We start from the raw sequence: 13,045 nt of genomic DNA on the forward strand, positions 1-13,045 counted from the left end.
GCAGCCGCACGACACATCATAAGCACTAAATCACGGTTTGACGGGCTTATATCCACCGTGACGTTCTACCAATATGACCATACGGGATAAACAATGCAATTAAACTCATGATTTATCGAGAAAGCCTGGGCTTTCAGAAACTTTCCTGTGATAAGTGCTCGTCTGAAGCAAGACGCCATTTGCCAAACAGGATGACAGTGCCATTTGCTTTATGCAGACTTGAGGTGATATTGATCCAAGAAGCTACTCGAAATGTTAAAATAGATTACTGAATGAATGGCGCAAAATGTGTCGTTTGGGTATAAGGATGGAGGGAAATCCTTGGAACTTGACCCTTCAAGCGTCGTTTCGTATAATCTCACTCTTGCTTATTGTTTTTTCAGAGGGGAGAAATATTACCCAGGAGGTCGAATGGTGGAAGGCTCGACAAAGCAGCGCTACCTCTGCTGGGGTATCATCCTAGCAGTTATCTTCGCCGTCATCGTGCTCATCATTCTGCTCTCCAGTAAGTGTGGCAAACTTTCAGCTCACTATCGTGAATGCATGTGGGGAGTAAGGCACGGGTGTGTATGGATGATTTATCAAAGTTGGCGTTGGCTGTGACAGTAAAGTAAGGACAAATGCATTCAGCCGACATCCATAACAGTTAAATGGGCAGTTTGGGATCAACCTGAAATAAATAGGTAAAGGCTTGATAATACGGAATGTCAGAATATCTACAACAAACGCTGATACTTTCTTAATAACAAAAACACAACACAAGTCATATCCTCTGGGACATCCCTGCCTCTGTTCTTACCGAATATGTTAACCCTCGCCCGCACATGGGGGGGGGGGTGGTTGCCACCCCCCCCCCCCCCAGGCAGTCTTTCTGCTCTGCACTCAACATTGTTAGAGCTAGAAAGCTGATTTTTCGTATAGCTGCTCGTTTATCCTTTCTTGATGTCCACTGAAAATTTCAAGTTTCTGTGCTTTTTGGTTTCGGAGATATGACCTTGTTTTTCAGGTCATGTCATGACCCAAATGGCCAATTCTCAACATCTTGCGTTTGCCATGGGCCTTGTGAGCTTTTGACACCCTGATTTCGGCCTTTTTTGCCAGTCTTACCTCCCACCTATCATGGAACATGTTGTTCGACGATGTACAGGGGTCAAGGTCAGGGTCAAGGTCAACCTAGGTCATCTAAGATAATTGCGTTTTAGGCAAGCTGAATTTACTTTTTGTGAAGTTTTTTGACTGCATTTTTGGTAAAAGCTTCTCAGATCATGATTTCATGTGATATGGACCCAAAAACAATCGGTGCACACATCAGTATACACACAGACACACACAGACATACAAACACATATAATTGACCTTGACCTTACTTGACCTGAAATGACCTCAGCAGCAAAATTCTGGTCGGATAGTGTGAAAAAGAGGTTCTAGCTGGCTTGGCACCAGAAAACAGCATCGTCATCGGTATTTGATAAGCAGCGCACTTGATATCCAACGGTGACCCAAAACAGCAACATTTTTTAGTTTGACCTGACCTGGAAGGTCAATGACTGACCTGAGAAGGTAAAACTGGGTATCATTGGATTCGTCTCTTCCCAAAGAATCTTTTTGGTCTTTACTGCTAAGCTCTATCTCCAACAGGAACGAAATGGCGCGGGGGGGGTGGCAACCACCCCCCCCCCCCATGTGCGTTCTAGGATGGGAAAATGGCATGTGCGGGCGAGGGTTAATGCCTAGCTCACTTATACCTATACCTATACGCCACTCCCCTCATAATATGCCTTAGTATAACCGGTTTAGGAAAACAGTCCCAGAATCTGCTGCAGATTCCATCCCTTCCCGATGCACGAAGACCGTCCCCGTTTCGAGGCCCAGTAGCCGGCCAGCCACTGCGGCCGTCAAGGTCGAATCCCCCCCCCCCTGCTGACCACGTGGTCACGGAGGGGGGGGGGGCGTACCTGGCACGGCCACCGCCACATCCGGAGGGGGAAGAGAGGGGGCAGAATGCTGACGGCACACACGAGACACGGAGATATCACGAGATGATACCCTCGCAATGAAGTGAACTTATTTGTTTTAAATGTTTCAAGGGATGTTCATGGTGATAAATAAAATGCATAGGTAGGGTTAGGCACTGAGGTGATAGGTTTATCAGTCAGTTTATGATCGGTGGATCTTCATAAACCTACTAATGGGACTCAGTCTGACGTCTGATCCAACCTTTCGCTCACAGCCGGTGCATTCTATGGAGCCGACGATTCAGTGGCGGAAAATGGCACCCTGTCGGCAACTGACGCCCAGTCCGGCCTCAAACGACCTCCGACGCGACCGACGACGACGCTGCCGCCGCTGCCACCGCCGCCCATCGGTAGGTACCGCATTCAGGTCAATCGTCGAGTCAACCTTTGAGTCAGGTTTACAGCATTCGCCAGAGTTGGTAATATTCATGGTTGGTATTCACATGCGAAGACAGAGTTGTTCAAATATGTTTAAAAAATAGTGTATACAATGAGTGTAATTATTTGCCTTCTTTTCTACTCATAAGGATGGTTTACCCTAGCAAAATATTTCGCTAAGGCGAAATACTTAAATATAAGAAATATTAAACAAGGTGTTTTCAAAGCGGCTTTTCTTGTTTCAGTTGACGACGTATTCACTGGTTCGTTGCGACTGAATGAAGAGTTCCATCCAATGCTATACGACAACTCATCGCGGGAGTTCAGCCGTATGAAGAGCAAGGTGGAAAATTTGGTAAGTAGGACCGTTGCCAAGAGTTTTAAGTAGTATTTGCATGCCATGAAGCATACGATGTGCTCTGTCTTCAAAACCTCTAGTGATGTGAATAATTATTTGTTTACCCGTTATCGGAATCATATCAACTTCAGCTGATCTTTTCTCCGATGCTGCGCCTAGTCATTCTTGATGGCATCAGCCATCAGCGATGGTATAAACCAGTATAACGCCTTTTGGGGCGACTAACGGAGCGAGCGAGAGGGTGGGCCTTGCACGTGCGAAATTGCGAGGGGGTACCTCCAACTGACTTGTGCACGGCACCCTACTAACTGGTCTCTAGCGATGTGCCAACTTTGGGCACAATCGGCCCAGCCGTTCTCGAGATCTGGAAGCGGCACCCTGCACGTGCGCACGTGCAAAATGGGTCCCAACTGACTTGTGCACGGCACCCTACTAACCGGTCCCTAACCGTGTACCAAATTTGAGCGCAATCGGTCCAGCCGTTCCCGAGATCTGGAAACGACCCCTGCACGTGCGCACGTGCAGCAGCACCCCAACTCTGGCACATGCATATGCAGTGCCTAGTGGGTGCCTACCTACATGCCAACTTTCAGCGCATTCGGCCAAGTAGTTAGCGAGATATTGCAACAATTACAAAAGTGACACCTCTTCGTTTTGCACGTGGCACGTGCATAAGGGGTCACCCACATGCATCGGGAATAGTCCAATACTTGGTAGAAGGAATGAAGCTACCCTACAAAAATTTCCGCGTGTAAATCGGTCAAGTGGTTGCTGAGATATAAGCCTCGCAAAAGCGTGACCACGGCCGGCCGGCCGGCCGGCCGGCCGCTCATACTCAGAAATTTCCGTTAATCTAAGGAAAGACTACGCTCGCTTCGCTCGCTCCGTAAAAAGAAATGTCCTATTTAAAGGAAGAGATAAGGGTTTGGACGAATCTTAGATAGTTTTTGTTCTGTTTTCCGATCTTCCACCAATCCCCCAGAGCGGAGCGCAGCGTTACAGTTTGACTTCCGAGTTCCGACCTTGCGGCACAGCATATATTCAGGCGTTCACTGCTAGTGACATCTGACGGCAAAATTTGAAGTCGTTTTCTTCGGCTCGCTTGTCGTGTTGCGCGACGCTGTTGCTAATGAATAATTAGTAATTATGGAATATTTTCACCCATTTCCTTATGCAATGAACAAAACGTGCATTTAACAATGCTTAAAAATTACTATTATAGTAACTATCTATATGAAAACAATATAACGTTAAAAGTCTAACGATAAACGTTATAAATCCCTGTTATTGACATGCTGCATTACACCTATTTATATGCCTTTTACAGCTGAACGAGGCGTTCTCACCGTACAACTGGCCCGAGGGAAGTGACGACATGGGATCAGTCATCGCCACCGTTACCCGATTCACGTGAGTACTCGTATCTACATATATACAGGCGTTTACGTCCTGGATTTCCAGTTACCATCCCATCAACCGCGATTCATAGTTCTGCTACTTTGTGACATAGGAAGGGAGCGACAATTATCCATAGCCCAGCACGTAGCAATATAATTCAAGCATCTATAGCATGGCTGTTCTTTTCTGACGTAAGATCCTTCGGACAAAGTGAGTAATCCTCAAAGCTTCCCACCAGACTGCTCAAGGGGTTTGGGTCTTCCCGAGGACATAAGTGGTATGATGCATAAGACGTTTGCCGTTCATTGACACTTCAGCGCACCTCCCTGTCTGTATTTTTTCCTCGGCAACCCGTCACGAAACTCATTTCCTTCGCAACTTGATTCAATGGAGCCACGGACCGAAAAATTAGCTGTCACCCCGCGGTGTATGGCGCTCGCACCTGTCCGGCAGATACAGCGCTTCCTGTCTGACTTCTACCCTGCACGACTCGTCCCTCCCGTTCCACAGGCGAGGCAGCGTGGTGGCTGAGTTCACCCTGCTCTCCCACCACGCTGAGTCGCTGACTCCCCAGGAGGCCGGCCAGCGCCTGCAGGAGCGTCTGCGACAGGTCACCACCTCGCCAACTGCCACGATCACCGCTTCCAAAGTGGATATTACCCGTGAGTGCAGCAGGAATGAATGGGGAGGATACGGAAGGATGGGCAAGGGGCAGGGGAGGGGAAATGTCGAACATGTCAGACGTAATACAGATTACCAATACCAAATGCACCTATCGGTATATCAACTATGTTGACTTGCATTTGTTCCATCACTTAGAAGTGTGGAAAAATGCACAAAACTAGTTGATTCGTTCGCTCATTTAATGTCGCCAAATGGGCTTATCTAAGATACCTACCTATAAGAAACGGCTAGTCCACGCGCGGAAGTCTAAACTCTGACCGACATTTTTTCGCGCTGCAGCGATGGAGGACCTGTGTGCCACGCACCAGTCGGGCTGCTCGCACGATTGTCAGTTCTCCTACTCGAGTATGTCGTTCGTCTGCCTCTGTCCGTCTGGCATGGAGGTCGACAAGGATGGACGCACCTGCGTCTTCCCAGGTAGGTCGCTGAGGCCACACTACAAGGAAATGGAAGGCTGGATGGAAAGGACGGTTTGTGGCAGAGGAACGTGCTTTACATAATGTGAAAATTGATGATATGCGTTTGATAATGACAAGTAGTTATCATCTAACTAATTTACAATTTTTCATCAATATCCCTTAGGTCAAGCAATTTTTATGTCGTATTATAGGTCATAAATATGATAAAGTATGTTTTTGTCCGTCCCTCAGGGAGCCGAAAAAAAATGAAATTGTAAATCAAGTCGTGTCTTGTAAGGCTCGTTGAAAAAAAATGAACAGATATAACACATATTCCAATGTCAGTCCTGACACGCCCCTGCTAACCAGCTTGACGTGTTCCTTCCCCAGAGCCGGTGGTCACAGAGGCTGTGCCGGAGATCCACCGGATCGAGGACCCGCACCTGGGCGCCGCGCTGCACCCCGACATCCCCTACACCGTGGACCACGAGTGGATGCACGAGGATGGCGAGACGACCCCGGAGTCGGAGCCGGAGACCACCGCGACGGGCCTGTTCCCGGACCACGAGTGGGTCCACGAGGACGGCGAGACGACCCCGGAGCCGGAGCCGGAGACCACGGAGACCGACCCGTGGATGTTTGGAGGGGAGGACGCGACGGTGGGAGCAGAGCCGGAGCCGGAGCCGGAGACGACAGCTGAGCCGGAGCCGGAGTCGGAACCAGAGCCGGAGACCACTGTAACGCCTGACACCATGGTGGAGGACCATCTTTCGGTGCTCGGAGGACTGTTTGATGAACCGGAGACAACAGCGGAGCCAGAGCCAGAGACGACTGCGGAACCGGAGCCTGAGCCAGAAACAACGGCAGAGCCGGAGCCTGAGCCGGAGACAACTGCAGAGCCTGAGCCTGAAGCAACAGCGGAGCCTGAGCCAGAGACAACAGTGGAACCGAAGGTTACAGCCGAACCCGAGCCCGAAGTTACAGCCGAACCCGAGCCGGAGCCGGAGCCAGAGGCCACAGCTGAGCCAAAGCCGGAGACTACAGCGGAGCCGGAGCCGGAAACTACAGCGGAGCCCGAGCCGGAGCCGACCACCGTCGAGCCTGAACTGGAGCTGAAGACGACGTTCGACACCGGCCGCGTTCCTAAACTGGATGAAAGTCCAGCACCGGCAGGTAAGGAAGGGTCTGCGTGACTTCTTAGTTTCGCCCTCTGAATCTATGTATGAATTAAGTTTTTTTTGCGTTTTCGAAGTGCTGATGCATTTAGTTATTGATGCAGGTCGTTCCTGTCATGTAACGCCTTTGTTTCTGTTCCAGTTCGGTCCATATTCAACGCGACCATGACTCTGGAGGAGGAGTTCCCTGAGGGTCTGAAGGACAACACGTCAGCTGACTTCCTCAGGATGACTGTCAGGGTCAAGAAGGAGGTGAGTGGCTGAATGGAAATGTTCAAAGATTCCTAAAAACTATCACATAAGCTTGCAACTACCTACCCTGAAGTGAAAGCATTCATAAGTTTCGTCAATCTGAGAATGAGATGTGTAAACGTATCTCTACCGCTCTAGTTAACTTTCCACTATCGAGAATGAAGCTGCTTCTTACGTCTACCAGCCTGAAATGTCGTGCCCTTGTTTGGACTTATAGCAGGCTAGCCGACGACACATCTAAGTTTGACGTGTCCTGTTTCACAGATGGCTGAGGCCTTCTCCAGCTTCAACTGGCCCGAGGGAGACGACCTGGGTCAGATCGGCATCAAAATCCGCAAGTTCGAGTAAGTCTGCACCATATGCTCAATATTGACATTAGGTTTTCATTACATTCGCGACTTAACACCGGAAAGCTTAAAAGATAATGTTAAAAGAAACAATGGTCTAGATCGCATTCTAACGGTTTAATCTATTCGGAAGGAATTTAGCAAAATTAATTTGCTTATCATTCTCAGTAAACGTTTTAACGGCTTCAACATTTAAGTACAAGTGATTCGGCCTTGTGAGTTAAGACTGTACCTACCAGCATGGAACCATTCCACTTCTCTCGGCTCCAACCTGACCAACTCCCCCTGTCCCCGCAGGCCGGGCAGCGTGGTCATCTTCTTCCACATCACCACGGGCGACACGGGCTCTGCTGCGCCCGAGGAGACGGCCCGCCGTCTGCAGGACCGGCTGACCGACTACTTCACCAGCACCGAGGGCCTCCAGTTCCACGGAGCACGCTTCCCCGTCTCGCAGATCGGCGTGGAACGTAAGTAGACGATGTTGAAGACGATGTAGACGATGTTGGGAGGGCCGGGCTTATGCTATTGTATAAAATGTTTAGAATGTGTTCCTTTTGAGAAAAAGCTTGTTATTAAGGATCTCTAGCAAGAATGACTGAGTACATAACTATATTTGTTGGTCAATTTATAATATATAAGAGCAGGTTGTTTGAAATCGGCGTAACTAATGGATAGGATTATGTTTAATAATTTTCTGAGCCCAAGCTTGCACTGACCCGCACTATTTCCCGTCTCGCAGCTCTGAGAGACCTGTGTGCGACCGGCGAGTCGGGCTGCTCCCACAAGTGCCACTACTCGGCGGCTGATGATCAGTTCCGCTGTGCCTGCCCCGAGGCCATGGAGCTCGCCGGCGATCAGCTCACCTGCAGGCGCATAGAATCAGGTGAGGCTGCCGAACCTGAGAGCTGTCACTGATGACCTTGTCGAGTGCGTAGCCTGCAAGTCTGTCAAGCCTGCAGGGTGTCATCAAACGCATGGTTGACCTGACAATTTGGACAGGATGAGCGAGTCAGTGTGTTGATGAATCACTACATTTATTTACGCGGTTGTCGCACTTTATCGTGAACTTTAATGATAGGCAGCGAGTTTATTTTATCAGAAAAACTATGTTTTATGACCATTTCTAGATCAGACTCATTGTGTAATGTCATCAAGAACCACTGTGCCGGAGTTCAGTTTGCCGCATGTTAGCTTCAACAATTAACCAGACACTGACGGCCTCCGTTATTTCCAGTGCCTCCTCTCATCTCCCGGTGGAACGGACACGCCTGGGTGCTGGCCAACGAGACTCTGAAGCCCGTGATCCTGACGACTACCACCGAGATGGCCCCGGAAACCACGCCGGAACCGGAACCCGCGGTTACAACCGAGGCGGAACCACAGACTACAGCCGAGCCGGAACCCGAAGCCACGGCAGAGCCTGAACCGGAGCCAACAACCGAGACTGATGGTTCGGAGACTCTTGGTGAGCATGACAACTGGCTGCACGATCACGAGCACCACTCGCACGACGAGGTTACGATGGCGCAGCCGGAGCCGGAAACCACCCCGGAACCGGAGCCAGAGGGTACGCCAGAGCCGGAACCAGAGGGCACACCCGAACCGGAGCCGGAAACCACAATAACACCGGACGCCAGCAACGCCCTCGATTTGGACGCGACAGCTGAGGAGGTCAAGAGTAGCTCCCAAGTCATCGACGAGACGTCTACCTCTGAGTCTGAGCCAACTGCTGAGCCTGAGCCAACAGCTGAGCCTAATTCGACGGCTGAGCCTGAGCCAACTTCTGAGCCCGAGCCAACGGCTGAGCCTGAGCCGTCTCTGGAGCCGGATGTGGCATCGGCTGCCGATCAGCTGAGTCTGGACGAGAAGCTGGACATGATGCACGCGATGGGCATCGTTCCCGAGTGGGAAAGCAGCAATGCTGAGGCAACCACTGCGGAGCCGGAGCAGGAGACCACAGCGGAACCTGAGCCAGAAGCCGGTGCTGATTCCAAACCCTCAGAAGAACCGGCATCTGCCACCGAACCGACCGCTGAACCCGAGCCCGAGCCAGCTACAGAGGGCTCATCGTCCGCGGAGGCAGAGACCTCCCCCAAACCAGCCGCCAGTGAAAACGAAGTAGCTGCCGAGGAGAACGTTGTGGAGGGCGCCGAGCCCACCATGTCCAGTGAGCCGCAGCTGCCGACGGTTGCGGACGCCGAGGCGAACGAGGTGCCCGAGGAGCCCGTGAACCCTCCCAGCTTGGCCGAGGACGAGATGCACCGGGGTGGCGAGCGGACCGCCGAGGCAGAGCTGCTGCCTGTCGTCAACAACAGCCTCGACGACCGGCGGCGCGCCAAGGTCCTCAGCGAGACGGCCGAACAGGCGCCGGAGACGGCCGAGCGTGCCAAGGCGACGGTGCCGAAAGAAGGTGCCGAAGTGACGACGCTGAAGGACGGAAAGGACGAGGCCATCAATGAGGTGTCGGTCGAGGTGGGTGCAGAGGCCGCTGTTGGAGCAAAGGACGAGGCCGCAAACGAGGTTTCGGTGGATGTTGTGCCCAAGCCGGAAGCCAGGGTGGCACCTGAGCTTGAGACTGATGTCAACGTGGCGGCTAAGACTGCTTCTGAGACTGAAGTCGGTGCCGAGACTTCTTCAGAGCCAGCCGCGGAAACGGGTGCTGAGCCTGCCACAGAGGCTTCTGCTACTGAGCCTGCTCAGACAGAGATCGTCGTTGATCAGTCCGCCACCGGTAATGGTGAACCTGCTACCGAGGAAGCGGAGCCAGAGAAGGAAATTGTCACCGAACCAGCGGCTGAGCCTGAGAAGGAAGTTGCCACCGAACCAGCGGCTGAGCCTGAGAAGGAAGTTGTCATCGAACCAGCGGCAGAGCCTGAGAAGGAAGTTGCTGCCGAGCCAGCGGCCGAGCCTGAGAAGGAAGCTACTGCTGGGCCTGAGAAGGAAGTCGCTGCCGAGCCTGTAACCAAGGCGGCTGAGCCCGAGAAGGAAGTACCTGCTGAGCCTGCCGCTGAACCCGAGAAGGAAGTTGCTGCAGAGCCAGCGGCCGAGCCTGAGAAGGAAGCTACTGCTGAGCCCGAGAAAGAAGTCGCTGCCGAGCCTGTAACCAAGGCGGCTGAGCCCGAGAAGGAAGTACCTGCTGAGCCTGTCGCTGAGCCCGAGAAGGAAGTTGCTGCAGAGCCTGTGAAGGAAGTTGCTGCCGAGCCTGCAGCCGAGGCTGCTGAGCCCGAGAAGAACGTTCCTGCCGAGCCTGCCGCTGAACCCGAGAAGGACGTTGCTGCAGAGCCAGCGGCCAAGCCTGAGAAGGAAGCTACTGCTGAGCCTGTGAAAGAAGTTGCTGCCGAGCCTGCAACCGAGGCTGCTGAGCCCGAGAAGAACGTTCCTGCCGAGCCGGCCGCTGAGCCTAAGCCGGAGGGAGTTCCTGCCGAGCCATCGACCGAGCCCGAGAAGGAGGCTGCTGCAGAGCCAGCGGCTGAGCCTGAGAAGGAAGCTACTGCTGAGCCTGTGAAGGAAGTTGCTGCCGAGCCTGTAACCGAGGCTGCTGGGCCCAAGAAGGAAGTTGCTGCCGATCCAGCGGCTGAGCCTGAGACGGAAATTTCTGCCGAGCCAGCGGCTGAGCCCGAGAAGGAAATCGCTGCTGAGCCTCGGAAGGAAGCTGCTGCCGAGCCTGTAACCGAGGCTGCTGAGCCCAAGAAGGAAGCTGCTGCCGAGCCAGTAGGCGAGGTTGCTGAGACTGAGAAGGAAGCTGCTGTCGAGCCTGTAACCGAGGTTGCTGAGCTTGAGAAGGAAGCTGCTGCCGAGCCTGTAACCGAGGTTGCTAAGCCTGAGAAAGAAGCAGCTGCTGAGCCTGCAACTGAGGTTGCTGAGCCTGAGAAAGAAGTTGCTGCCGAGCCTGTAGCAGACACTGCTGAGCCTGAGAACGAAGCTGCTGCCGAGCCTGTAACCGAGGTTGCTGAGCCTGAGAAGAGAGCTGCTGCGGAGCCTGTAACCGAGGTTGCTGAGCCTGAGAAGGAAGCAGCTGCTGAGCCTGTAACTGAGGTTGCTGAGCCTGAGAAGGAAGCTGCTGCCGAGCCTGTAACCGAGGTTGCTGAGCCTGAGAAGAAAGCTGCTGCCGAGCCTGTAACCGAGGTTGCTGAGCCTGAGAAGGAAGCAGCTGCTGAGCCTGTAACTGAGGTTGCTGAGCCTGAAAAGGAAGCTGCTGCCGAGCCTGTAACCGAGGTTGCTGAGCCCAAGAAGGAAGCTGCCGCTGAGCCTGAGAAGGAAGCTGCTGCCGAGCCCGTAACCGAGGTCGCTGAGCCCGAGAAGGAAGCTGCCGCTGAGCCTGAGAAAGAAGCTGCTGCCGAGCCTGTAACCGAGGTCGCTGAGCCTGAGAAGGAAGCTGCTGCCGAGCCCGTAACCGAGGTCGCTGAGCCTGAGAAGGAAGCTTCTGCCAAGCCTGTAACTGAGGTTGCTGAGCCTGAGAAGGAAGCTGCTGCCGAACCTGTGACCGAGGTTGCTGAGCCCGAGAAGGAAGCTGCCGCTGAGCCTGAGAAGGAAGCTGCTGCCGAGCCTGTAACCGAGGTCGCTGAGCCTGAGAAGGAAGCTGCTGCCGAGCCTGTAACCGAGGTTGCTGAGCCTGAGAAGGATGCTGCTTCCGATCCTGTAACCGAGGTCGCTGAGCCCAAGAAGGAAGCTGCTGCCGAACTTGTAACCGAGGTTGCTGAGCCTGAGAAGGAACCAGCTGCTGAGTCTGCGACTGAGGTTGCTGAGCCCGAGAAGGAACCAGCTGCTGAGTCTACGACTGAGGCTGCTGAGCCTGAGAAGGAAGCTGCCACGACCACTCCTCGCACGACGAGGAAACGTAAGCGCAACCGGAACCGGAAAAACCGTAACCAGAGGGAACGCCAGAGCCGGAACCAGGCTGTGACAGACACTGCTGAGCCCGAGAAGGAAGCTGCTGCAGAGCCTGAAACCAAAGCTGCTGAGACTAGAAAGGAATCTTCTACTAAGCCTGAGAAGGAAGTTGTTGCCGAGCCCGTCGAGCCAGAAAAGGAAGCTGCTGCTGAAACTTCGGCAGAGGCTGTAGCTGAGGCTGCTGCCGAATCTGTCGAAAAGGCTGCTGAGGTTAAAACGGAAGTCACGAAGCCTGAAATCCCTGAAACTAAAGCTGCTGCCGAGACTGTGACCGAGGCAGCACCAGCGCCAACTGAAGAGACTTCAGAGCCTGCCGAAGCCGCTGCGTCGTCCGAGTCATCTTCTGAAAGTTCAGCGTCGCCCACGCCGCCGTCAGAGGCGGCTGAGCCGGCCGTAAAGCCGAAGGGAGCGTCCAAGTCGGGGCAGGCGCTGCTGGACGAGGCGCTGAGAGAAGCCGCCGAGCAGAGCAACGACCTGCGCCGGCGGAGGTAGGCACCGCCGGCGGCCGGCCGCAGACTATTTGTGATACAGATGCCGAGTGATTGTGCGAGTGCAGGAGTGCCAACAGATGAGTGCCAGCGGGTGAGTGCCGAGTGCTAGCCGATCTGATCGTGGGCGAACAAACTCAAGTGTCGCCAGAGGACGGCGCCTCACTCAGACAGCGGGACCAGTCGCGTTTAGCTGAGCAAATGTTTAGTCGTAGCTAGGTTAGCCGTTCTCATGAATCGACGTGACGAGCGCGGAATGACGCGCAAGTGTAACGTCCAGTGCTGCCTTTGAGCTGCCCCGCGCTACTCGACGCGCGACGCTGCGCATATTGCGGTGGGCCGCCTCCGTCCACGAGTGTAATGCATTCCGTTCGAGTTATTATCTACAGGAGCCGCTGTAGCAGTGTCGAACTGCCGAGAGGTGTGCCTCGCTCATAAAGTCGATCATGCGGGGACAGATTGTGTGACTGTGCGTGTGTGAAGTAATGTCGAGCTCCGTTCCATGCACGCTTGTGCGCATATGCAAGGTGCTCATACCGCCCGCAATAGCTACTTGAGGCGGTAATGCGCGCAAATCGCGTCAATGATTCCAATACTTGTTTGAATACAGAAACGAAGGTCAGTGTGTTTTTTGAAGAAAAAAAAAGACGTGATAGCATCGG

At 53.3% G+C, this 13,045-nt stretch overlaps 1 protein-coding gene across 1 annotated transcript; it reads left to right on the top strand.

Annotated features, from left to right (window-relative positions):
- The first annotated feature begins 385 nt into the window (after positions 1-385).
- LOC122365630 (titin-like) lies at positions 386-13,005 on the top strand. Its single transcript, XM_043337014.1, has 12 exons — positions 386-505; positions 2,231-2,365; positions 2,639-2,748; positions 4,079-4,161; positions 4,660-4,811; positions 5,113-5,250; positions 5,622-6,404; positions 6,549-6,658; positions 6,923-7,002; positions 7,303-7,472; positions 7,745-7,888; positions 8,240-13,005. The coding sequence occupies exons 1-12, from the start codon at positions 412-414 to the stop codon at positions 12,385-12,387; spliced, it is 6,147 nt and encodes a 2,048-aa protein (XP_043192949.1). The 5' UTR covers positions 386-411; the 3' UTR covers positions 12,388-13,005.
- The last annotated feature ends 40 nt before the right edge of the window (positions 13,006-13,045 follow it).

Source organism: Amphibalanus amphitrite, unplaced genomic scaffold (assembly GCF_019059575.1).
Source record: "Amphibalanus amphitrite isolate SeventyFive unplaced genomic scaffold, NRLGWU_Aamphi_draft 000752F_arrow, whole genome shotgun sequence".
Taxonomy (NCBI): domain Eukaryota; kingdom Metazoa; phylum Arthropoda; class Thecostraca; order Balanomorpha; family Balanidae; genus Amphibalanus; species Amphibalanus amphitrite.